The sequence below is a fragment of the Jaculus jaculus genome, chromosome 12 (assembly GCF_020740685.1).
Source record: "Jaculus jaculus isolate mJacJac1 chromosome 12, mJacJac1.mat.Y.cur, whole genome shotgun sequence".
In the NCBI taxonomy this organism is placed as follows: domain Eukaryota; kingdom Metazoa; phylum Chordata; class Mammalia; order Rodentia; family Dipodidae; genus Jaculus; species Jaculus jaculus.
This window is the reverse complement of record NC_059113.1, coordinates 90,227,185-90,255,127: the sequence shown is the minus strand read 5'-3', so window position 1 is coordinate 90,255,127 and position 27,943 is coordinate 90,227,185. Positions and strand designations below refer to the sequence as shown.

Sequence of the window (27,943 nt, the reverse complement as noted above, 5' to 3'; positions counted from 1 at the left end):
TGACCCTGCCAACTTTCCCCTGCTTCCCTGTCTCAACTGCCTTCTAGCAGCCCACCATCTGTGTTCACAATATGTCTCATCTGTCCACTGTCTACTTAAGACAGTGTTCAATGAAAATGTCTACGTGATAATGTTCACTACAAAAGTTCAATGGCCCTTCACGTGATTTCTCTCCCTCTCATACACATTGTTTTTATCTCCACTACACTGTTTCTCCCAACGAACCCACCAGCTTCTTTCTATTAGCCATTGTCCTTAGCACTTGACCCTGTGGCTGCATCCTTCCCCACTTCACCACCAATAGACTACTACATAATTATATAATCTACCCTGAGTGATACTTCTCTTATGGCTCAATGCTAGAGTGAATATTAATTTGTAGACATTGTGAAAGCTCGATATGGATATTGATTTAGGTATCTTTTATTTTGCTTGTGTTTATGTAATGTGGTGTGTGTGTGTGTGTGTGTGTGTGTGTGTGTGTGTGTGTGTACATATGCATGGGCCCTTGCTGCTCCTATGCACTCCCCTGCAGTGACCTAAGTAACACTTTGGTGATGGCTTCATCACTCTTCTTCCATTATTGTTTGAGCAAGAGTCTCTTACTGATACCAGAGCTTGCTGCTTTTTGTGAGCCCTGGAGAGGAAATACATCCCATGAACATTAGGATAATTTGTGTATTGAGATGAGATTTTTACTTATAGGCTTCCTGACATAATGGGACTGGTCATTTTGTCCATGAGAGAAAGTGTCCATGAGAGAAAGTAGGGGGCAGGAACCTATACATAGTACATAGAGTTAGAAATACAGAGTTAGAGCTTATCCAGCACATCACAGAAATGTTGAGATACAGGAGACATTAGGCTTAGAGTCAGGTCAGCTCTGTAGATGAGCGTATCAGTCAAGCCTTGATCAGTTTACATATACACTAGCAATCAGGGAGGGCTCCAAGACAGAGCCCATTCCTCTTGCTCCTTCCTTTACTTCTCTCTTCTGCATAGCAGAATAGATTCTATATGCCACATTCTTATATAAAAAATACTATTTTTTAGACCATGACATCAAAATAAAAGAGAGACTGATTGAGATGGGGAGGGGATATGATGGAGAATGGAATTTCAAAGGGGAAAGTGGAGGGGAGGATATTACCAGGGGGATATTTTTTATAATCATCGAAAACGTTAATAAAAATTGAGAAAAAAATTATTTTTCTTTGGTTGGATAGATGGCTTAGTGGTTAATAATGCTTCACTGCAAAGCCAAAGGACCGATGTCCAAATCCCCAGCACCCGTGTTAGCCAGATGTATAACGTGGCATATGTGTCTGGAGTGTGTTTTTTGTTTGTTTGTTTGTTTGTTTTGGCAGTGGCTGGATGCCCTGGGGTGCCCATTCTCTCTCTTCCTCCCTCCCTAACTGCCTCTCTCTTTCTCTCAAAACATTATTATAACTTAATAGTACTTCATGTAGACTGAGATAAATTATAAGACTGACTGACTCAGTGCTGTGGTCAATGACCAATTATGTTAAACATCAAATAGAAGTAGAGAAGAAATTAGCACTATAACATATAAAAAAGCATGAAAGTATTATTTTAAGTAAATTTTCTCTATTTAACAATTTTTCTTACTTGAACATAATGTGGATTGATCATAATACCCTTTACCATAAATCACTGCCCATCCCCTCTTCCACTCAACTTATTTCCAACTCCAGCTAGACCCTACACTTGGGTGACATTATTTTTTTAATTAAGAGCATACTTTTATTGATAGATCAAGTGTTGATACCATATTTTCCTTCCTCCCTGCTCTCATTCTGCAGGGGGGCCCTCCTCCGTGAGGTTGCTGATATTCCCCATGGGGTTGTGCATTGTGCCTTGTGAGAGCAGCAGTCAATTATTTGGGGGGAGGCAATATCTCTGGGCATGACATCCCAACCTGTGGCTCTTATAATCTTTCCAGTCCCTCTTTGGAAAAATACCCTGAGCCTTTTTGGGTGTGTTTTCAATCTACTTCAGTGATGAGCTCTTTGGAGTCTCTGGGTTTCTGCATTGGTAAGTGTTCAGCATCCACAACATCTGTCTCCTTCACCATGGCACTGATTATAAAGCTCACAGTGGAAGCAGAACTTTTGTTCATCTCCGCACATCCTCTGTGGTTTTGCCTGGGCCTTGCCTGAGATGTGAGGAGTGGTTTATCTCCTCCGGGCACACAACCTTCAGAAAAAGAAAAACAGATTCTCCAACAGAGAGTACAGTCAGCATAGGTTAAATTGGATGAGAACTATTAATTTAGGGATAATTTGATGGATGGATGTAGTCCCTCTTTAAGCCAAAGACTAGTGTGGGATTGACGTTGGAAAGCATAATCTTTGTCTTCATTGGATTCTGACCTGGTTCCTAGTTCCAGATATGGGTTCCTATCTACTAAGCAGAACTCTTAGCCAATCAGAAAGCCATGGTAGCTTAGACTCCTGCTTTTTCACACTATTGTTGGTCACTTTCCCCCAGTAGCTCATATAGTGCTTTCCAGCACTAGACAGGCTCAGTGTCTGAGGACTAGCTCTCTTCTGGATTTCAGCCAGGTCTCTCCGAGTTCTGTGTTGACAGTATATGGTGTTTTCAGCAATAGGGTCTTACCTTTTACCTGTTTGGGGCCCTTGTAGGTCTCTCCATTCAACAGCTCAATGTGGGTAGCACCTATTTCTAGTACTGTGAGTTACAGGTCAGAGCCTTTTTTTTTTTTTTTTTTTAAGATTAGGCTTCATTCCACCCTCTCCATGGTCCTTCTTTTCCAGCACTCTCCCTATATTCTTTTTGAGGCTTATATCTTTTAATCCACCTTCAAGGAGAAAGGTTCCCCTCCCTTTCTCTTCCCTCCCTCAAACCCTTCTACCCTTGTTGTCTGGGCCTCAAGTTGCCTATTTGGTATGCCAGCAACTCAAGTTGATCCAGGTTAGGAACCACAGGTGAGTGAGAACATGTGGCATTTATCTTTCTGTGATTGTGTGTGTTTGCTGAGAATGATCTATTCCAAGTCCAACCATTTTCCTACAGTTTTATCTGTATCATTTTTTTGTCTTACTGCTGAATAGAATTCCTGTGTATATGTACCACCACTTCATTATCCACTGGTAACATTTTTGCCACCTCTATTATCCATATTGAAATGATGATGAACTTACTACTTTAGAGATCTTATGGATCACTTTTGCTAAAATAAAATTTCTGTCCAATATGCCATCAAATCTTACTTCACATTTAAAAAGATTTAAAGTATTGTGATATTAACTGCATACATGCACACACAAATATTTATATAATGATGAATAACAGTAAACTGTTTTTGTTTGGAAGTCAACTCTATGATATACATTTTACAGAGACCATTCTAATTTCCATCCTATACTTTTCAAAGTGTATCAAAATGATAGAAATACTTATGGATTATTACATTATCATTTGTTCAATAAAAACATCAATATAGTAACACTACTAATTGCAGTTACCATTTAAGTATTTTTCAAATACTTAAATACAAGAGACTCACTAAACTACTATAGGTCTGCAAGTCTACTATTTGAGTTTTTGTTTGTTTCTTTCTGGCTTTGTTTTTTTGAGGTAGGGTTTCACTGTAACCCAGGCTGACCTGAAATTCACTATGCAGTCTCAGGGTGGCCTCGAACTCACAGCAATCCTCCTACCTCTGCCTCCCAAGTGCTGAGATTAAAGGCGTATGCCACCACACCTGACTTCTACTTGAGTTTTTGTACACATGTACTTAGCATTCACATTAACTGTAGAAATGATATTATTACCCTTATTTCTTCAATGAGGCAAAGTGAATGTCAGAAAAAAAATAATGTTGTTTGAGTAACATGGATAACAACAAGAATAGACAGGTTCAAACTCTTAGCATTGCCTGACTCTACAGTACATGAGTTTTACCCTGTATTAGAATCACCATATGCACACTGTTATCTACTAGAAATAAACACAGATCTGCATAGAATTACAGTATCCATGAGCTAAAAATGTATATTTTAATCTTCTGCCTTCTTAATAATATTTTTTAGTAGAAAATGTTTTTATCTAATGAGGGAGATAGCTAGATCTTTTGATGAAATATAAAATAGTAAGATATAATCATTTAATTCTTAAAGACAAGTAACTGGGGATTTAAGCTTCCTACTTCTAAATAAGAATACTTCAGGTGACTACTAGATTAACATTGGAATCTCATTTTTAGAAACCCCGTTTTCCCTGATTCCATAATCAACTTCCTAGAAGGTTGTTTTTAATGATCTATTTGCTTCTATTTGGTAAAGGGAATTAAAAGAATAAAAGTGTGTTGGGGTTGGAGCTCATCATATTAATTCTTTATTTGATGAAAAGTCATAAAATCAGCTCCTAATACTCAAGCCACCTCACATGGCTATGATGCAAAAATCTTTAGTTAATTGATTTGTGGTTTGGAGAAATGTGATATGATATTTAACTTAGTTTCAATGGCTCTTGATACTTCTTCTATTAATGTCTTTTTCAACAGGTCGTTTATTAGCTTGGCTATAAAATGAATTCCTGCCCTATTGGCAAAATCACTATTCTATACAGGTACACATTAATGAATGGTTTCCACATACCCACAAATGTCTAATTTTAGCCAGCTATCACTGCTATGCCAAGTTTTAATACCAATCACGTATTTATATGAATAGTTTATTTCTTATGTTTATTCATTTTTATTAAATATAAAACACTGTATGGACACATCATATGTTGGTATCCTAATTTCTCTCCTGCCTGCCCTCATTCCATTGAAGGTCCTCCTCAGTAGGTCAGTGGGATTGCTGGTATTCCCCCTGGGGTTGTGGGTTTTGAATTGTGAAAGCAGCAGTCAGTCATTGTAGGCAGTGGGGGTGGGGTGGTATTTCTTTATTTGCTATCATTCCTCAGAATTTTCTATGCTTATGTAGTCCAAACTTTTGCATGTTTGAATTCCATATTTACTTACTGTCCCATAGCTTCTAACTAACAGTTTACTAAAACGGTGAATCTACAAATCAACAATAATTACATCCTACTAAGAACCCTAGATATATAAAGCAACCTTGTGTTCTATTACTGTTTCTGCACTTGAGTTATGTGCAGGTGCCATTAATGAAAGAAAATTAAATGCATATCTTCTTTATGGGCTTAAGCTTGGGCTTTTCAGGTTCTTACATATTATGCAGTGGAGTTAATAGACTGGCTTGCACTACATAAGCTTAAAAGTTCAACAGCAGCTATCTGCTCCTCAAGTCTGCATGCCTTAGCAGTCCAAGTCTGGCACTGGAGGCCTGAAGTGTTTCTGGAGAACCATAAGCCAAAGAAGCTGGGTTCCAATATATGAGAGCAGAAGATGGTAACACCAGGGCAGAGGCATTCACCAGGGAGAGATAAAGCAAGCAGGGGGAAATGGCTGCTCTTTCTTAGAATCTTTTTAAACATAGGCTGCCTATAGATAAGCTGTCTACTCTGGGAGAAGTATTCCTCCTCAGCTAATCTTTGGAATGTCCTTGCCAACCTGCCCAAGAAGTATCACACTTACTTGATTGGTGAGCAAATCAAGTAGAGACTAAATATCAGTAGAGATTAAATATCACAACTACATTTAGCTTAATTTCACCTAATGATCCCAAGCAGAAAATCAAGCATAAACTTTCTGTAATTTTAGTTCTTATACATATACTTGTGTGCCAAAATAACCAAATTAGCAACCAAAAAACCCTAACAAAGTCAGATTTAACATTATCTATTTGCCAGTACATAACACTTTTGTTATAGTGAAAATGCATGTCACCTCAATTCAGCTTGACTGTTTCATGATCTAAGTGATAATAGGTTTCCCTATTACTTTTCTGGAAAAATTTCTACCAAAAAAACTTTTGTTAACATATACTGCTGTTTTGAGTACATGTGTGCTAGTCATAGCATGATAAATCAGCTTCTCTTGTTTACTCTGCTCATGACAATAGCATGTGAAAGGTAGGCATAATGTATGTAGCCATAATGGCCACGGTGGTCTTTGTTACTCGTTTGTTGCCAGAAAACCTGCCATTGCCTCCTTCAATGTCATTTGTTAGACAACTGTTGATTTTTTTTTTTTCTTATCTGATTTCCTCTTAGCTTAACTATTTCAATCTTGTCATTCTGTCTCTTCTGGTTCCCATTTCTCTACTTGAAACTACCCTGCATAGCATATTTTCTAAGCAAGTGATTATAAGTGCTGAATCATCTTCCAAGGTAGTATAATTTAAACTCATGGACAAGTAATTCTCTACTTAGGGTGATTAGCTATGTTCTCTGAGGTTCCTTTTAAAAAAATATATTTTATTTTATTATTAATTTTTCAAGGAAAAGGAGCAAATAGAATGGGCATGCCAGGGCCACTTGATAGAAAACAAACTCTAGATGCATGTGCCACTTTGTGCATCTTGCTTTATGTGAGTACTGGAGAATTGCATCTGCCTGGCAGACTTTATGAGCAAGTGTCTTTAGCTACTTAACTATTTTCCTAGCCCTTCTCTGTGTTTTCTCACTTGCAAAATTTATCTTTGTACCTATTGTGTGAAATGAAGGGAAGGCTAAATAAGACTATAGGGATAAAGGGATAGGCATTTGTGAAATAATCAATACTCAGTGATAACTCTTATTATTTGTATGAGATCTTTGCTGATGCTTTGTGAATGAGTACCATAGGAGCCATAGAGACGATCTCAGAAAGGCAACTTTCACAGCCTCATCACATAAGAAAAGGAACCCAGACACCTGCAGATTACAGAGGAAGACATCTTACATCTTATGTATGTCTTCATCTCTGCCCCTCCCAGTCCCTTGGCACATTTCTGGAAGGAATCGACCATACATCTCATAATGTATAAAACCTGAGGTGTGAGAGTGTGACTTTTTTTTGTCAAGGATGGAGTGTGAGAGGAGAGCCTGTTTCATTCTGTGGGAGCTGCAGAATGTCATTAATCCAGCTCTGCACACAGCCCCAGCTCTGTGCCCTGTAGACTGCTAATGGGCCCTTATCCTCCCCTGGAGGCCTGAGATTCTTCTTTTGAAAAATACAGAGGCTGGACTACAGGGACTCCAAGAGTCTCTTTCAATACCAGCATTCTGAGGGGGAAGAAAAGCTTTAGGCAATTTAGGAGGGAGGTGAACAGAAAAGAAAAGAAAGGGAATAATACTCCATTTCCAAGCTCAGTATCTGTGCCTTACTCAGTTGGACAAAATGGTCGATACAGAATTTGATTTCTGACTGATGTAGAACAGAGCACACACAAAATGGAGGGGAAAGGAAACTGTGGGGACCTTATTGTTCTCTTGGTGCTACTAGAATCAGACTATTGAAACACTTTTTATTTTAATCAGAAAAGTTAGCTCCATCCAAGCAATTACCACAATTGGCTGGGGTGGGGGGTGACATTATTCTGTCTTCCTGATGGCCATCTGTTTGACAAACATGGTCGTTGCAAGCCCTGGTGCTCCTGCCACAAAGGATGACTCCATTAGAGCCTATGTGAGTATCTGCTTCAGTGTACTTACAGAAGGGCACAGAGAAGGGAAGATAGAATATCTGAGCCAAAATATTGATTCCTGCCTTCCAGTTTATAGTGGATAGCTCTGTCCACAGTTCTCATAAATTAAGTTCTCTAAGATGTTAATTGTCATCTCATCTCTCTCATGTGGTCTTCTATTCATTTCTACTTCTCTTGCTTTACTCCAGAACTGTTTGGTGTATCACATGGCTCCTGAAGGAATCTCTTAATTGTTCCCATTGGCCAACTTCCTTAATCTCTAGCTCACTTCCCACCCCATGACATCGATTTTATTTTCATTTATTTTTGTAATATATTTATTGGTTGTATAATAGGTATTGTATGGCATATATATCTATATCTATATCTATCTATCTATCTATCTATCTATCTATCTATCTATCTATATAGGTAGATAGATAGATAGATAGATAGATAGATAGATAGATAGATAGATAGATAGATATAGTATATGTATATGCACAGTGTCTGAGCATGTGTGTACAAGTGTGTGGATCCCATTCAAATGCATGCAGAAGGCAGAGGAGAATGAAGGATGTTCTCCTCTATTGATCTTCCATACTGTTTTCTAGATACAGGGTTTCTCATTAAACCCAAAGGTACAATTTTCAATCAGACTGTTTGACCAACAATCACAGCAACTCCCCTGTCTCTTCCCCTCCCCTGGGTTATAGGATCACGTGGCCTCACATGCTTCTTACATAGGAAGGTGCTGGATACTCAGGATACACAGACAAGTGCTTCTATTCATGAACCTTCTTCCCAACAATGACCATGGCTCTTTCCATAGAGTAGTTTAAATACTAGAATTTAGACCTCTCTTGTTTCAAAAGGAATCACTTTTTTTCCTACCTTCTCACTACCTCCTTTTCTTATCACTAGAGTAGAGTCAATCTAGGTACTTCACAATTCCCTACATGTGTCTTCAGGTATCCTTGCAAATATGCTCTTTCCTTCTGAGTTGCCTTCAACACTGCTGTACCTCCATTTACCTTTTAGTCACAAGCTCGAGTTGTGTCAGAGCTCCTTACAGGTACCCAGGAATCTACAAGGCTGAAGCCATACCATCCTCTCTTGGTTTGGGTTCTCTTTTCATCTTCTTTGATTATAGGTAATTTTAATTTTAACAGAGCTCTAAAGCATCTTTTATGTTCAACAGATATTATTTTTTTAAGAGTGAACTGTCATTCCAGGTCATTTTAACAAGTTTGTATTTAGTAAGTGAAAAAAGTATAAATTGTTTAATGTCATACTTGTTCTTTCTCATATTTTATCACCATATACTCATTGCAAGAATGATGAATTTTCTCAAGTCATTCATGTGCTTTGACCCATTCAACCCCCATGATATTCTCCTGTGAGGTTATTACATTGATGCTATCTTAGTGCAGACACCTCATCAGCATAGTACACTGCTGTCCAGAACTCATGGACTCAAGAAATCCTCCAGCCTCAGCATTCTGAGTAGCTGGGACCACAGGCATATGCCACCACACCTGGAGACCTCCTCTCCTCCATTACTTTCTCTATCATGTTCTCTCCTCCCCTGTAGTATTTACTCTCTTTGTCCTATCCAGATAGTTGTCATATATGCATATAAATATATATATGTAATATATATGTAAATATGATATAGGTTTCACATATGAGAATAAACATGATAATTATCTTTCTTCATATGGCTTATTTTGTTGAATATAATGATCTCCAGTTACATCCATTTTCTTGAAAGTAATAGAATTATGTCATTATGGATGAATAAAACCCTACTGTGCATATATGCTACATTTTATTTATCTATTTACCTGTCAGTGATCACGTAGGCTGATTCTATAACTTGGCTAGGGTGAACACTTCTGAGGCAAGTAGAGTTAGATTCTGACAATAGTTTGAGGTTTTGAATAGCCTCCATGTTAGTATCCCTGGTGCCTACACTGGATTCCATCCCCACCAGAAATGTTCAAGGATTCCCGCCCATCACCATCTCCACTAGCATTTGTGATTGTTGTTTCTTTAATGTTCACCTTGATTTTGCATTTCCCCAAGGGCTACGGATGTTGAGCATTTTGTCACATATTTATTTGACATTTATACTTCATTTTTTGCAACATTTTTTTGCAAACTTCTTTTTTTCAATAGTCCATATTTGAATAAATAATTGGTGAGGCTTTTGTGATTAATCTTTTAATCCTATAGATATATTTTCGACATTATCCCCTGTGAGATGTGTAACTAGCAAAGATTCCTCCCTCATTATGTAGCCTGTATCTTCACTCTGCTAAACTGTTCCTTTTGCTGTGCAGAAGCATATTAATTTTGTACAATCTCATTTACCCATGCTTGTCATTGTTTACTAAAGCCTTAGACTCCTTTCCTATAAGCAATTACTTTTACCTATACCAGAATGTACTTTCCCTATAGTAGTTTCAAAGTTTAAGGTGTTGCAATAAATCTTTGCCCTGTTTTGAAAAAGACTTTTATAACTGGTAAGGGGAAAGGTTTCATTCTTCTACACATGACTATCCCCATTTAGCAGTACCACTTGTTGAACAGGCTGTCTTTTCTCTGATGTATTGTTTTTTGTTATCTTTCTCAGAAATGAGATGGAACTTTTATTTCTATCCATGTTTCAGTCCTGCCTAGAGCCCTCCTACTTGCTGTGACTAGGCACTGTATCTTTGGGGCACAAAGATCATGATAACACTCGGCTGCTCCAGAGACCTCCTAAAAAATATTGTGTAAGGGGTTTGATCTCATTATCACAGGAGCACGTGTAACATAACTGTATCTTATTCTTAAATATGCTAGTCGAAGTTCTTATTGTAAGGTGTTTATAGGTAAGTCAGAGAAGGAGCTACCCGCACATTTACTTTCCCTGTCTTTGGTGGGTTCTGTGCTGTCCTTCACTGCAGTCGAAGCACACGATTGGTCATTCCCAATTGTGTGTGCCCTTGTCTGGTTCCCATGCCTCTCTCCCCACCACTGTGCCAGCCCCTGGCAAATGCTATCTATTGAAAGTCCATTCAGGGACTGGTGGGATGGCTTAGCAGTTAAGGCGTTTGCCTGCAAAGCCAAAGGACCCACGTTGATTCCCCAGGACCCACGTCAGCCAGGTGCAGGAGGGGTACACTTGTCTGGAGTTTGTTTACAGTGGCTGGAAGCCCTGGCGCGCCCATTCATTCTCTCACACTCTCTTTCTCCCTCTTTGTCTGTCAAATAAATAAATAAATAAATATTTTTTAAAAAAGAAAGTCTAGGGCTGGAGAGTTGGTTTAGCAGTTAAGCACTTGGCTGTGAAGCCGAAGGACCCTGGTTCGAGGCTCGATTCCCCAGGACCCACATTAGCCAGATGCACAAGGGGGTGCACGCATCTGGAGTTCGTTTGCAGTGGCTGGAGACCCTGGTGCACCAGGCCCTCACTGACGCTTCCTCCCTCTGCAAGCAGGGCCACTTGTCAGCATCCCTACTGCTGTAGCCCAAATACTGTTCCCTTGCCCCTGTCCTCACAGAACCGTGTCTTCCTGTATTCTCAACTCCTGTGCTCTTAGTAAGTTTCACTAAGTCCCAACTTTTCCACTTTGACACACCATAAAATCATGCAATATATCATCACAAGTATGTCCTAACAACATGTCACAAACAGCCTCCAGGGAGGAGTCCAGCTGACACACAGATTCCCTCAGGGGGACAAACTTGCTAAGATAGCAATGATTGTGCAGGCTGCTCACACAGCTCATCACCCACAACTAAATGGTGAATATGAGCAATCCCACTAAGGGGGCCCTCAGTGGAGTGGGGGCAGGGAGGAGGGGAATGATGGCACCAACACTTTGTGCATTCATATAAAGCTTCACCTTAAAAAAATAATAATAAAAAGCATAAAGACTGACTATCCACCTGCAGGGAAGTGGAAATATTTTCAGCTCCTCAGCACAAAGAGAGCTAAGCTCTTGAACCTCACTCAAGGAGGAAATTCATCTCATCTCTTATTGAATGACCCCTTAGATTTTCTATATTGTTCTCGGAACTCTTACCACGTTGCATCTACAGTACCAGGGTCCACTAGATGGCTCTAATCATTGTTTCTCAGTAATAGACTCTTACTTCTGGTGAAGCTTCATCTGAAATGGCTGGAGTGGAGTTTGAACCAATCATTAATCATCACCATCCAAACTGTGTGCTTACAAATATTCCCCTTGACCCACTGATTGAGTTATGTTCTTCACAGAATATCAGTGAAGGTTATTTGACCCTGAAATAAATAAAATATTCTTCAGTTCTCCTAGAGTTGTGGGACCTAAGTTGCATTTTGGCCTTGTTGCTTCCAAATGTCAAACATCTAACTGGAAAGTCCAGTGGGTGTGTTTGTAACTCACAGAACCCCAAAGGCTTGAACCGGAGAGATAGATTTAAGATTCATCAGCATAAAATGGCAAAAACAAAAAAGGCAAGATTTTTTGAACTAGAGAAACTAGAAGCTTGGCATGGTGGCCCTTGAGTATAATACTAGAATCTGGGAGGCAGAACCAGGAAGAATGCTCAAAGGTTGAGTTCAGCCTGTGCATGTAGCACATTCCTCCATAGCCCAGGATACACTGAGACTGTGTGTGTGTGTGTGTGTGTGTGTGTGTGTGTGTAATTTAGAAACACAAAGACATCTTGTTGGAGCTCTGTTATAGAGAAAAACACAATTATGTAGTTGTGAGACAATTAGTTGAAAATGCATACCTTTATAATCATGTCTCCAGAAATGTCTTATTGTTATGTCCCCTAGTATAGGGAAGACAGGGTGTTTTGTTGCTTTTTATTTTATTTCTTTAAATAAGTTTCATTTCACATTCAAGCTTGTGTCCATCCAGGTGGGTGAAAGTTATCCCCCCTGTTGTGGGATTGCCTGATGCCACAGACCTCACCTGGCCTTGGAGCTTGGAGCTTGTGTGTCATTAGTCAACTGCTTTCTGATCCTCAGTCCCTACTCCTCAGCTGTCATGAAACCCTCTCATCTCCCTGTACCCAAGTAGAACTCCAGATGTGAACCTTTGGTGAAGCTGACCTTGAACAGAGGTACAGAGCTCGTCTCTTTCTTGTGTGTCCAGCAGTCCTACCTCTAGTGGTCCTCGCTCAGCATGTGCATAGAAGCCTCTACCCCTTGTCTTGCCCTCAGACACCTTGTGTCTGTCTCTCTCTTCTTCCCGCCTTCTTCCCTCTCCGCTATTTTTTCAGCCCTCACACCTACCGTTACTATGCATCAGCCCTCCTAATGGACACTTCATATTTCCTCTGTCATGACAGAGGGAAAATCTATTTAGCTCAGGTGGCTCTTGCTTCCAATGCTCTGAAAATCCTTGGGGCACAGCCTTAAAACCACAACCTCCAAGAACACGAGGAAGAAGGACAACTAGAGAGCAAACCACAAAGAGATACATCAAGTTTATTTTACCATAGCTTAGATATGCTTAAAAATAACTAGCACATTGCCTGCTAGCCTTTTTTTCCATCTAAACAAACTAACTTTAAACATTTCATCACAAGTTTTCTCCTTAGTCCTAATGTCATATTACTTTTGGTGCTGACTCTGAATATTCCCTTTTCTAAAATTTAAAGATCAAAACAGAAATTGGTTCTTAGATAATGATTTGATGGAAAGAATTATCATTTCCCATCATCATAATATCTCATTAATTCTCTTTTACTTTTCAGTTAATTTAGATTTTTAGATTTAAATTTTTATGTTTAATCCCAAGTCACTGTGCTCTATGTACTCTTGAGTTATAATTTTAAGCGTATTTTTCTTTTAAGGCAATGTTTACACACCATACAAAAGCTTGCTGTTTCTGTTTATTAGATATCTTGTTTTTCTAGATACCTATAAAGCTAAAACATCTACATAGTACAAAATGTGATAACGTGAGTATTTGAAGTTTAGAATGATCATGTATGTTTATATTTTAGGTCAACCAATTTCAGAACCCTGAACTAAACTGAAAAAATATTCTCTCTTTTAAAAAATATTCTTATTATTTTCAAAGAGAGAGAGAGAGAGAGAGAGAGAAGAGAGAGAGAGAGAAAGGGAGAGAGAGAATGACAGGAAATGAGTGTACCTGGCCTCTTGTCACATTGTAAATGAACTCCAGATTCATGCATGTACCACTTTGTGGTTGACTTGAGTCCTGAGGAATTGAACCTGAAACATCAGGCTTTGCTAGCAAGTGTTTTTAACTGCTGAGCCTTCTCTTCAACCCCTACCTCCATATCTCTATCTTAGACTGTGTTATAAGGAAAGTGTGAACCAGAAAAAATGGTGTTATCAGGCATCTTTACTTGCTAGGTACAGGCAGAGAAACATTTATTTCCTCAGCTATTGAATATTTAGATGAAACTTGAATAACTTTTAGTATCAGTCTTAAATCTGAAGATCTCTGAACCTATGATTTCTTGGGCCACACTAAAGTCTCTCATTGGGAGCTGAAGAGATTGCTCAGTAATTAAGATGTTTTTCTGCAAAGCCTAATGCCCTGGATTCAGTTCTCTAGTACCCACATAAAGCCAGATGCATAAAATGGTGCATACATCTGGAGTTTGTTTGCAGAGTCTAGAAGCTTTGGCACACCCATTATCTCTGTCTGTCTCTCTTCTATCTCTCTTGGCTTGCAAATAAATAAATAAATGAAATATTTAAAATAAACTTAGAAAATTAAAAGCTCTCATTGGTACCAATCATGTATTATATTCATCTCACACAGATCTGCCTGTTTGAGGTCTGATAAAGTTCAGGAGGTCAGGGCCTGAAATGTGCCACTCTATGACTATTGAGTCCTAATTCACATCTTCTCTATATGATATTGGCTTTAAAATTATGAGTCATAATTTCAAGATGGTTTTCCCAGAGCTCCAGACTTGAAGCAGGTACTTAAAAATGAAATAGTCTCAATTTAGCATGGCAAGAAATCAACTTACTGGTGAGAAGGAATTTTTTTAATTTAGTTTTAATTGCTAGTTTTCCTTTGGGGAGTTTTAAGAGTTATATCAGTGAAAGGAATAAAATATCAAGTAGTAAAACTCTTAATGAATAATTGCCCAGCTAGAAGATTTAACTTCCATTTATTTAGAAGTATGAATGATTGAGAGGCTATATGTGATAGATGACTTGCAACCCAAAATTCAGCACTGTCAGTGAACCAAAATAAAGGAGGAAATAAACAAATATTATCAAGGCATACATGCTGGCTTTTTCAAGGGGTCTCTTCCTCATGTAGACAGTGATGAATTTAAAAGTGAACTATCTCTTTACTTCCTATTTTAGTTGACTGTTTTGATAGGTCATTGAAGCATCGATAATTTTATAACCTTCAGATTCAGTAACTGTCCTTAAGTGTCTGAGAATGTCACATTCCCACTGAAGACAATGCTAGCTATGGCTAATGACCTTGTATTGTTGGGCTACCTCAAAAGGCAGCCATTGGTTTATTATTTCTCATATTTTTTGGTGAATAAATTGCTAATATTATTCCTTGACATTCTGTAAATCAGAGTCCTTAAAAATAAATCCATGCCCATGAAGAAATGGCCAATTGTGCTATTCTTGGCAGGAGCAAGGAGGTGGTATCAAGGCTACCTGTCTGCTCTGTGGCACATCAAGGGCTTCAAACATAAACTCTGTGGCAGCTTGATAAGCCAGGTGGCTTTGAATTCCAGCTGAGTAGCAGGGCAATGATGTGGGAGTCCATCTACCCAGCTTCTCTCTGGTCTTCCTGCACACATGCACACATGTGCATACACACACACACACACACACACACACACAGAGGGCCCCCTGCTATCCCCCTCCATGCTAAACATGTTTGTACCCATGCTTTCAGTGCAGCCCCTCCAGGTTGAATGTAGGAAGAATGAATTTATTTGAAAAAACACCTTCTCTTCATTCACAGAATTGTTCAAATAGAATATAGGCCCATTATTTTCAAGGATGTTATCCAAGTAGATAGTAAAATGGTTGTGGTGGTTTGATTCAGGGGCCCCCGTAACCTTAGGTGTTCTGAATGCTAGGTTCCCAGCTGATGCAGATTTGGGAATTAACACCTCTGGAAAGAGTGTATTGGTGAGGGTGTGCTTATGGGTGCTATGGCAAGTGTCCCTTGCCAGTGTTTGGCACACTCTTGCTGTTGTCCACCTTATGTTGGTCAGGAGGTTATGGCCATTCTTTGCTTATGCCATTGTTTCCCCTGCCATCATGGAGCTTCCCCTCAAGTCTGTAAGCCAAAATAACTCCCCCCCTTTTTTTTTTCCAAAAACTGCTCTTCCTTGGGTGATTTCTGCCAGCAAGGTGAACCTGACTACAACAGTAGTCGACTTGGTTTCTGAGATTATTTCAGATAGTTATGTGTTCTGTTTTAAATAATGTGGCCATTGGAGTGGAACATAACTGATATGTGTGGACATATAAATCATATGGGTAAAATGAATCAGCTCCCATTGGCCCTCTGCTACCTCACTGCACTCCCACTTTTGCGACCCAGGACTTGCAATCTTGTTTTGTATCTTCCCTAGTTAAAAAGTTTCTACCTGCACTGCCAAGATGTACGTATTAGCTAATTCTATCAGTTTTTTCCTCATTGCTAGGACAAAATCCCTTACTAGAAGCAGCTGAAGGAATGAAAGGGTTGGGGAAAATCATACTGGCCAGGAAAGAATTGAAAGGATACCAGTGTGTGCACTGCCATAGGCACATGAAGGAAGAGGAGAGAAAGTTGGGGAGGGAGAGAAAGAGAGGGAGAATAACAGGGAGAGGCAAAGAGAGAGAATGACAAAGGGCTAGATGGGGCTGGACTATAATCCTCAAAGCCCACCCCTAGTGACATATTTCCTCCAGCAAGATTCTTCCTGCCAAAGGTTCTATACCCTTCATGAACAGCACCACTAACTGGAGATTAAGTATTCAAACTCATGATTCTGCAGTGGCCATATTATATTTGAACAACCAACAATTATTATTGAATATATGTCATATGTATACTCTTTTCTAAGCACATGCATACATGTATTCTTGTGCCCTACTTCACAGCATGTGTGTATAGATAGATAGATAGAAGATAGACAGATAAAGATATATAACATAGGTTGTTATTATCACCTTTTTATACATAAGGGAATTAAGATATGACATATTTACAAGGTTGCCCAGGACCACTCAAGTTACATGTGAAAGAAATGCATCCGTGATGGGTCTTGCTGGGTCTCAATTGTTTCTATATCTGCCATATTAGGAATACATGACTTATAGAATATTTGAAGACCTAAAATTTTAAAGAAAGAGGTACCTACTGGAAATTTGGAAGTTCTCATGTAGTCCTTGGTTTCCAGCGAGTGTTTGCTAGAACCACCACTGATATACATGCCTGCCTTAGAAAATTATTCTGAAGGCTACCCAGTGACCATAATATCCTTTCCCACATTTAGGAGTGTGAGGTCCATTGTTGTGGAGTCTCTCCTCCAATTTGTCTGTCTATTCATCCCAATGGCCCACCTCCCTCACCCTCTTCCTTGAATCCCAGGCAGACTGAGCAAGGTTGTGCTAGCACCTTCGCATGTCCCTTTGTCTTCATGCATAAGATACAAGTCTTTTAGATAAAGGCCCCTGTCAGGAATAGCTGACCACAATACGTAAAGTAACTTAGCATTCCTAGGACTTTCTCCCTCTGTATCCTCAGTCTTTGACCACATACCTCCTTGCTCTTGTCTGTTTAAACTCATAGACAATGCTCTCCTGTTGTACTTTCTGCTCTCGTGATACTCATCCATTTCTCTTTCTAAAACTGGAAAATAAACCTTATCAAGGCAGAAGTTGTCCTTCACTGCATTTCCCTTGTACAGAACAGTGGCTGGCTCAAAGTAGATGCTAAATGAAAATGGCTTCAGGAATGAAAAAAATGATTTCTCTTGGATTTATAAACAATTGAAGCATTTCAAATTTAAAAAAAAAAAAAAGCTGAGTGTGGTGGTGCATGCCTTTAATCCCAGCACTCAAGAGGCTGAGATAGGAGGTTCACTGTGAGTTTGAGGCCAGCCTGAGACTACATAATGAATTCCAGGTCAGCGTGGGCTACAGCCAGACCATACCTCAAAAAACAAACAAACATGAATAAAAGAAATTTTATATAAAAAGAAATAATAATATATGCATGGTTGTTTATCTTATATTCAAATGTTTCAGTGCCTATAATTCTGTTGCACATTTTCTATCAAACATGTAGTGGAAAGTTGAAAATGTAATCAAATTATTTATATAATTAACAATATGAGTTACATAATTTTAAAACAACCTCCTTTGTTTGGTAAGCCCTTAGCTTTCTAGGTAATTGAATTTGTCACTGATTATACAACCCTTAGGTCTTAAAGCAATGAAGACAGTATCAGCCCACAGCATAACATTGTTCATTTAGAAGTTTAAACTAATTCTAGTTGTTGTTACAGAAAATTATGCCTGTTGATCCAAATGTGGCCACTGCTATTTTCAGCTTCCGCTCAAATGTCACTCTTACAAAATATTAAGGAACTGTACATGGGTAAGAAAAGGCCATAACTTAGTGACCTTTGTGGAAATTTCCACTGCTTGGTACTTTTCATAAGACAATATGAACCCTTTCTCTCCTTCAAAATGTAGGAGGAGCCAATAGATATTAAACCACTTTTTAACCATTGGATGCAATTGAGATTCTGAATGTATACTTCAGCTGTACCACAATTAGAACTGTTTTTTGTCATACAAAATGCATATGAATATGGAAATTCAACCTCTAGTTTTCTAGTTTAACTGCAATTGGCCTCTTTTTCACAGAAGGACTTCATAGGAGTTAGACTCGTTCCTACCCAAATAAGATTAGTAGGAGACAAAATAATTTATGAGCTGAAACTAACAGAAGGGTGCTGAGTTGGATTTTGTTAAACTAATACCATGGCTGGCAAGGATGACATGTCAGATGTTTCATTCATTTTAAAGACCAACCCATTTTAATAAATCATTTTTACAACCTCAAACACATTGCATAGCTGCAGAAGCAGGAGAGGATATGTTTAATGTGCCAGGCATATCCATTTGCCTCACCACACCCTGTGTTTCATTTCATCTTTATATCATTTCCCAAAGATTATATTTACCAAATTATTTTTTATGAGCTGATCCACAGTTTAATTTTTATTCACAGTCTTGTTTACTAGTTCTATTATGCTTAAAATATTCTCCCTTGTACATTTTGATTCAGACCACATGAATATCATAACATCTCAGTTTTTCTTCCTTCTGGCATAGAAAGCAGAAGGAGATAGCCTTTCTAAGAAGCCCTTTGTCAACTTAACATATTATAAACAAGACACAGAATGCAGTTGGGGATGCTTGGCTTTTGTACAAACTTCTTCCAAAACAGTTGTAATGCATAAGATAATGACATGTTTGTTTTTTTTAAAGTATTTAAGGTTGTACTTCTCTGTTGTGTGAATGCTATACTGTTTTCTTTCTCTCTCCCCTAACTCCTCCCTGTTTAACAGCAGGCAAGCCCAGGGAGCCTTGAATGAATCTGATGATCCTGAAACGGGCTGTCTAACTGATAACAAGCCAACTTCTCGCCACTTCTATCCTGTCGCCTTGCTTCTTGTCAGCTCACACCTGCTCGTGGTGTGGCTCATTCTAAGTCTTGCATTACTATTAGCCAAATACCAATAAGCTTTGTGTTGTATTCCTTTCTTTTCTACCGATGACACTGGACTTTCAATTATGGGGACAATGTTGTAATATTTCTACATTTTCAGATTCACAGAATTTAAAGGGGGAAAAAAAGAAATCAGAAATCTTTGAATTGTGTTTCTGTTAGTTTTTCCTAAAAATCTCAAAAGCAAAAAGTACTATGCATTAAGTGAATTATTTTGCTCTTTTGTTCATGGAAAACCTTTCCCACTGTTAATGTTAACTAACTCAAGAAGAATTTTTCAATTACTTTCTCTGGAATAAGACAACAGAATCCTGAAAGCTTGAAGTTCTGAGCCTCCTCTTCCTTTCCCATTAAATTTATTAAAGAAATTACGACTGACTTTGCACAACAGAGTGAAACCTTGAGTAAACTCCGAGGATGAGGGAGGTTACAGACTTTATTTCCACTGTGCTAATAATGTAGTTGCCGTTGGCTGACAGAAACTTCTGTTTGGTTTCTTAACCTGTTCCTTACCATCTTGTTTCCTTGCTTCTGTGTCAAATAACTTTATGGAAAGAATGGCTATTTATGTTTTGTAATTAAATTAACCTGTTTGTAACTATTGTTTGGGTTGATTTGGCTGTCAGAGCACTTTTCTATTCTTTTTAATGAGGTCTCATCTGTGTCTTGTGCCATTTTTTAGCACCTGTGACTTTTGTACTATTGTGAATGAGTGCTGACTCTTCCTTCACAAAGCTGAGTCTTGGGGCAGGCTATTCAGAAAGCCATTTTCTCTCTTCATTGCACAGCTAACATAATGAAGTCACATAGAGATGAAACTTTCCTTTACAAATCTAGAGGGCCAGACTTAATAAATTAAATGCCTTATTCCTAGAACCTGCATCCTTAGGGCTACATAGAGATTTTAATGTGTTTTAAGAGACTGAGAAATTAATTTGTGGAGAAGTTATATAAGGCAGATATATTTATGAAACTAAAGTGAAGCTGTATTGTGGAACAAATTATATTTAAAGAGTTTATTAAAGGTGAAATATCTGTTAAGAACAATAGAGACTTTCATCATATCTTTCCGAAGGCAATAATGGCATGGGGCCTGGCCTAGGGTTTAATTTTGTAAGATGTATCATCACTGGTGAAACAAAGATGTAGAGTTGAATCTTTGTTATTTTTACTTGGACTGTTGTCCCAACTCTGCATTGAACAAATAAAGCATATTTATTTATTCCATGTTTCATGAAGTTGTACTTTTCCCCCCTCTCACCAGAGAAGGATGCCGCATAGAGAATGTTCTGAAGAATATCAAATGCAGAAAGTATGCGTTCAACGTGCTACAGCTGATGGCTTTCCCCAAGTACTACCGACCTCCAGAAGGGACTTATGGAAAAGCTGACACCTAAATTTACCTACATGTCAATAAACAGGGACACAAATACATTTCACTTGGATGACCTTGACCTTGGTTTTATTCTATATTTTTATTGTTATGAATTTATGAGGGGAGGTGCTCACAGGCGTTTATTCAAATAGGACATTGCTGGAATAGTTGTTAACATATAACTCTGAAAGTAATCCAATTTTAGAGCCTTCCACTCATTGAAATGGAAAATGTTCTGAGAAAAGATAGGTTGTTTGACAGTAGGAGAGGTAACTCAGAAGGTGTTAGTCCCATCTAAGCTGAAGATAAGAGAGGGATTTCATAGTGGGCTACTTTTTAGTTTACATTATAGATATCATTGCAACCTATTCTATTGAGCTTGATAAAATCTGTTTTAATAGCCAATGAACGTAGATAATGATTACCAATGGCCTTAAACCCGAGCAGATCTGTGTGTTTGTAGACATCTTTGTCATCTTGTTATGATGTGAAAGCTTCTTTTAATCATGTAGAAGAACAGTGTGATCCCAACAGTACACAAACATTTCGGAATGAAGAGATCTTTCTAAAAAGTTCTGTGACCTGCATGTGGACATGATAATGAGAATACCTTAATAGGTAAAGCAGGTCAAGGAGCTTGACTTGAAACAGAGCTAACATGCCTATGGCCATGCCACCCTGAATGCACCCTGTCTCATCCGAAGGGGAGTTAACTAACAGCAGCCAGCTTACATTCAGATGAAAAGTCCACCAGCTGACACTTTCTGTAACAAAACTCATGGAAGCAAGAGCAATGCCTTTGAGATGGGCTCTAGCTGTCACTTAATGCCAGATTCTGTTCTTACATAGCTTACAATGTGCAAATAAACCTTGAACTTATATTCAACCATAACTAATGAAATACTACCATGATAACTTTCAGTTAACCTCCATTTAAATTTGTCCTTAGCATAAAATAACTCCATATATAAGTTTTTTTACATGACATGCCAAATTCACAGTTTCCTTAAAGAACATCTTGAATACCACCATTAGTGAAAGAAATGGATAAATTAAAGAATATCTAGCTAGACTTTTGAAGAATCATGGTTAAAATCTTTACTTGGGCTGGAGAGATGACTCAATGGTTAAAGGCACTTTCTTGAGAAGTCTGACCCCAGGCCATCACTAAAAATAAAAATATGTAAATGAAATAAAACCTCTACTTACCTTCTTATTCTTTCTACCTCTCTAGCTTGTGGGTTTATCCCTTCCAAATTGCTGTAAAAAGTATATATGAAAATTAAGGGGAAAGTTTTTTGAAATAGAATTTATCACTAAAATTAAAATTCAGAGTGCAACAATCTTAAACAAGCAAATTTATTCTTTTATATTTATTTTTCTTACCAGTGGAGCATTCCATCCAGAGCACAAGTCTCTGGAAATGCTAGATATTTCTTAGCTGTGACTACATTCAATGGTTGCTTTCTAAGGCTTACCAGCTAATATGATGTTTTCTTACCTAAGAATCCTCTTCAGATAAGGCTTTTAAACACATTTCTAGTTGTGTGCTGAGTTTTTCAAGTTGCTACAAATAAAAGATAACTCTTTAAGCCTTCTCACAGTGGAATTAGCAATTTACTTTTTTAACGAATGACCCTGGGGTAATATTGAAGCAATTGACAGAGTGTAGCTTTTTAAATGAAAATACACTGCATACCCTGGTTTATCCATGGAAAATTATCTTGCTGTTCTTTGTGATACTTACTTCTCTATTTCTGTGGTGAAATACAGATTTTGAATTGTTTTGTTTATTTATTTTTATGATAAGAGAATGTATGGTTATCTTCAATGCCCCACAGAATTTAAAATAAAGAAGTTGAGGTGGCAGAGGTCGTTCAGGGGATGTGAAGTTTGTTTAGTATATTAAGTACTTCTCAGTGCTCCAGGAGACCTTACATGATTTATGCGCCCACAAACATTTGATAAACAAACATTCTTGTATCTATTTTAAGGTGAAGCAAGCACTTAACTCAAGTGTGGAAAACATTTATGCTTTGGGAAACTGACAGTAGGGTTTACCAAGTTTAAAAAACGTCATAGATATTTTCTGTTATATTCTAATGTTGAAACCTTGAATAATAGAGCTTGGTATAATGCAAATGCATATGAATTTTCATTCATTATTAGCACAGAAGTTTATATTTGTGCATCTATTGAGCAGAAGATTTCATCAAGGAAATTCATGTTTTCTAAATATTATGGCTCTTTTCCTAAGGGATAGACCAAACATACTTAGACAAATATTTCACTATTGTTTATCAAGGCTTTCTGAATCAAATAGTAAGTATCTTAAAATACCCCTTGCACAAACAGCAGTTGTCATGGATTTTTATTCCTACTTTTATTTAGAATATTTACCAGCAGCCATATTCATGAAGCACATGTTGAGCTTTTAAAAAAGTGAACCAAGAAAATGATACTTCCAAACAATGTAGATATTTTTCTCTGAAATATGCTCCCTCTGTCATCATCAAATACAGAAAGCATTTCTGGATTGACTATTTACAGAGCCCTAGAAAACCATATTAAAACCTCATAAAGATGTAACTCTGATTCCTGATGGTACAATGGCAAAGGTCTAGTGTATGGACTTTATGAGCACATGTATAAAAATGGAATTGAAGCAGACACACACAGACTCACCAATCCTCATTTTTTTCTCTTCTTGAATATGAACGTTGAGTTATGTCATACACTGCATAAACATCTTTTGGATGCAAGCAGTTTGGCCAGTCTGGTAAACCAGGAGAGCATATCAGCAGCCCAAGCCAGCAGATGGCCTAGCCAAGGGAACCCGTGGCACAGATAGTATGGATACCTGCAGCCTCTTATAATGATAACACATCATCTAACAAACAGTGAAGCCATCCATGAAAGCTAGCACTGAATGTGGGAAACTTTATTTTGACTCTTGAGTTGATATCTTGCATGAGTAAGGCTCAAGATGGACAAGGAAAAATACATCACCATTGGTATAGAGTCATGCTTTTTAAATGCAATCATTCCCTGGGCAAAGGACGACCCTGTGCAAACAGAGGCATTTCCACGGATGCCAAAAGTGACTCTTGATATGTCATAAAGTTGATTATTGAATTTCTAGGATTTTTGTAAGTCAGTTCCAATACACACAGTAATATTTAAATATTAAAATATGAAATCCATCTTATTTAAAGATTACAACCAAAGCTTACAATCTCCCAACTATAACACATGTTGACCTGTCTCTCTGCTTTTGGCTTTGGTTAGCTCTATTGTGTCTTATCTGTGGAGGTGTGATACAGTACTATGAAACTGTGAATCTCTTCCTGACTCCACTTTTAGGAACATTTTGTTGGTATGTTTAAATCAGCCAATACGGAATTATTTATACCACAGAATCTGGAAAATGCCACACACTAGAATATTTGTTTCCTGGAACACCCATTGTTAAACATTTACCAATGCATGACTAAATGCCACTATCACTTTTTTTCCCCAGAAAAGAAAAAATTGTTGGAAGCAGGATAAATTATTCAAATGGTATTAAATGCAACCAGTCCTTTTTTTTTTTTCAGATGCCTATAATTTTATTTCGGGCTTTATCTTCTCTAAATATATAAAACATATTTGGTAATTATATTTTAGTCATAATTAAATTATTAAATTAGAGTTCAAAGAAAGATCAGTGCCATGCCAAAGGGGGATGTTAGCAACCCACCTTGAGTGTAAGCAGTACATAGGACTAAATTCAGTGAAGTATTATCCTAACCTGAGTGTCACTGAAAATGTGTTTCATTATCAATTTCTAATCTTCCAAGATGGGCACCTGGTAAAAGTAGGTAAAACAGTAGCATATTACTCATCCCAGTCTAATGAAAACAGCCCAAATGAAACCCAAACTGTGAGATTAAACAAGTTACACTCTGGCATTAGGCGATAGCAGCACAGATGCTTTGACGGTTTGATTCCCAAGCTATGTAGCACATCATTTTTGTTCCATGCACAGGGCATGTTTTGTAGCCTTTTAAGATATAAATCAACTTTTATCGCATATTTAAAGAACTGGTTGAGAGAAACTGTGATCAGCTGTTAAGGAGGAAAACAAGCATCTTGGACACAAAGCATCCCCAACAGCTAAAAGCTTTAGAAACTATGCACTACTCAAAAGGATAATTAGCTATGAATGTGTGTGGTTGGGAGACAATTTTAGTATGAATTTACATTTATCTACACCAGCTGTAGTCTGCATAAGTTATACCTCCATATTTATGTTTTTTTAACTTTATGAAAGATTCCCAATATCTTCTATCATTTCTTCTTTTGGCATTTGGAAATTACAAGTTTGCACACAAAGAGGTTACACAAAGCAATAACTGTCTTTGAAAATATGAAGATAAAAATCCATGTTTTAAATAAAATATATATCAGGCCAGTTAAGTATGCAGTTGACTAAGGGAAATTTGCACTTTTGTCTTTCTGAGAAATGGTGCACACTAAGTACCCTCAGAATTTTATTTTAAACAAGAGCATAACAACACTTCAGATTTTTTAAAACAATGAATTATGGCTAGCTATTAGTAAAAAGAAAAAAATTATAAGGTAATATCAACTCTAAATCTAGTCATGTTTCCAGAGTTTGGAGTTTTATTCAAGGAAACATATTTAGATATTAAATTAAAAATAAAAGCAACTCACAATTTAGTTCCAAACAGCGAATATCAAGCAAACAAATGTCAAAATATCAGTGACACATTGTGACAAACTATGGTTGTTATTTGTATCTCTTAGTGAAAACAATGGCTAAGAAAGAAGTTACAGCTCTTTTCCAGTGATAGTATTAAATTGTTGACCATATTTGTGAACTCCTTTAAATCATTCTATGTCATGAAAGGGCATGATAATCCAATAATACACCTTCCAGAAAGACATCTTGTATTGTTATTATCAGACACTTGTGACCCACATTTTGTCAAGGTGCTATAAAAATCTATAAAATTATGGTGGCATGTGTACATTACTACCAATGTTCATTTCAAAAGGCAAAGTGCATATACCCATAGCTCTATAGGCACTCATTTCTATGCACACATTTTAGATTTAATTTCTTATTTGAACATTTTATTATCCTATTCAATTAATTTTTAGATTCATGATGTTCATTTTAAAGACTGGCACATTTTATCTTAAACATATATTTTTGACAAACAAGCAATGTGTATTCCTAGGATATGAGCCACAAATAGTTTAGATCTTTTGAGCTTGGCATTTGATGAACTATCACATTTGTTTCATTTTATGTGAATCATATTCATTGTACACCATGTGTATATTTTTGTTGAAATAAATATGATTTTATTTTGTATGTTTCTGTACTTTTCTCCCTAGTGTGCACTCTGTTTCATTTTCATCTGTTTAGCAAGGCTTAAACAACTTAAACATCAAAAGGTAATATAAATATAATTTCCAAAAGAACAGAATAATTTTCTGTTGGAACACTATTGTAATGTACATTCTACATTGATCCTAGACCCATCTAATTTTTCTTAGAAGAGTTCACTTCTCTGGATTGACATCCTATAGAAGAAAGCTCAACTATACATTTAAGATGGATTTGATAAGGAGGAACAAAGTTTCCACACTGATCAATTCCTTTTTGATCAATTTGATCAATTGATCAATTCACCAAATATTGATCTCTGGCATCCAACATATGTAGAATTATTTGAACACAGCAAACTGGTCTTTTATTCCGTATAAACAAGAGCTGATCATTCATAATTCATTATAGCATTTAATAATGGGAGACAAACCCCCACAGCTCTTCAGCTCTTTTTTGAGATTTTGTTGCAGATGAATTAACCAAACGGAGCCCTTCAGCATGTGTCAAGAATGAACTTTTGCCATTTGGAATATTTCAAGGGCATAGCTGTCACTGCAGCAAGAGTGTGCCTCTTCTACGAGGTCATCATAATCAGGTGGGCATAGAATGATAATGTGTCTTTCTGTATCTGAGCAAGAAGGATGCTGGAGACAGACCCAGTGTGAAATTATCCACAGTGAATCAGAACCAATGCTTCCCACCAGAGAACAGGTAGTGGCCTGAAAGAAGTAGTTCTACTGTATAGTCTTAAACATCCATACAAAAGTTCCTTGGTTCTCTTTGTAATATTTTTATTCATTTACATACAAGCAGAGAGAGAATAGGTGCACCTCCCCACCTTTAAACAAACTTCAGACACATAAGCCACTTTTGTGTCTGGTTTTACGTGAGTATTGTGCTATTGAACCTGAGTCATTTGCGCTTTGTAGGCAATCACTGAGAAATCTCTCCAGAACCCAGCTCCTTGGTTCTTATGTAACAATGAACTGCTCAGTCCAAATCAGAATGGTAATGCCAGGCGTGGTGGCACACCCCTTTAATCCCAGCACTCGGGAGGCAGAGGTAGGAGGATTGCTGTGAGTCCGAGGTCACCCTGAGACTCCATAGTGAATTCCAGGTCAGCCTAGGCTAGAGTGAGGCCCTACCTCAAAAAACCAAAATAATAATTTAAAAAAAAAACCATGAGAATGCTATAAGAGACTCAAAAAGATAGTCAAGGGTACTGTTTAGATTTGAGCAGAGTGAATTCGAGAGGGAGTGGATACAATTGGAGCTGGTCTGTTTGTGCCTATTCTGAGCCAATGTAGCCACCGGGGCATGATGATGAGGTCCTGTCCTCTCTGTCCTCTTACCAGTAAGCACCAAGTTCTTCTTTCTCTTGGTGAGTTTTTAGCAAAGGATGTCTCAGAAGCAAATATTTTAATAAACTGTAACTTAAAATAGGAAGAAATGAGGAAAAAAAAAAACTCTTTTGAAAAGTTGAACTTAGCATGGGTAACTAATGAAACCCTTAGTTTCAGAATCAAGAACAGTGATAATAATCACTTGCTTTGTGTCTAGAGCATTCTCCCCACTCTACAATTGGCTATAGACCATCACTTTCTTTGAGATAGCTCACCCCTTCTGACTTTGGGTATGGTGCATACCTATCATCCTCTGTTTCTAAAGGCTCTCATCTCAGCTATTACCTTTCCCTTGTCTCTCCATTTATGGAATTTAGGAATTCCCAGCATCCAAAACTAGTATTCTTTATTTAGTTGGTATAGTTTTTATGCTAAAGATTTATTTATTTGTTTGAGACAGAGAGAGGGAGAGAGCCAGAAAGTGATAATGGGTGCACCAGAGTCTCCAGCCACTGCAA

General features: G+C 37.7%; 1 protein-coding gene across 1 annotated transcript in view; it reads left to right on the top strand.

Moving 5' to 3' along the window:
- Positions 1-26,013, top strand: part of Inpp4b (inositol polyphosphate-4-phosphatase type II B) — a 507,192-nt gene extending 481,179 nt beyond the window's left edge. The window contains exon 25 of the mRNA XM_004655836.3: positions 20,571-26,013. Coding sequence (XP_004655893.2) covers positions 20,571-20,703 — 133 coding nt within the window. The 3' untranslated portion in view covers positions 20,704-26,013. The remainder of the gene's footprint in view (positions 1-20,570) is intronic.
- The last annotated feature ends 1,930 nt before the right edge of the window (positions 26,014-27,943 follow it).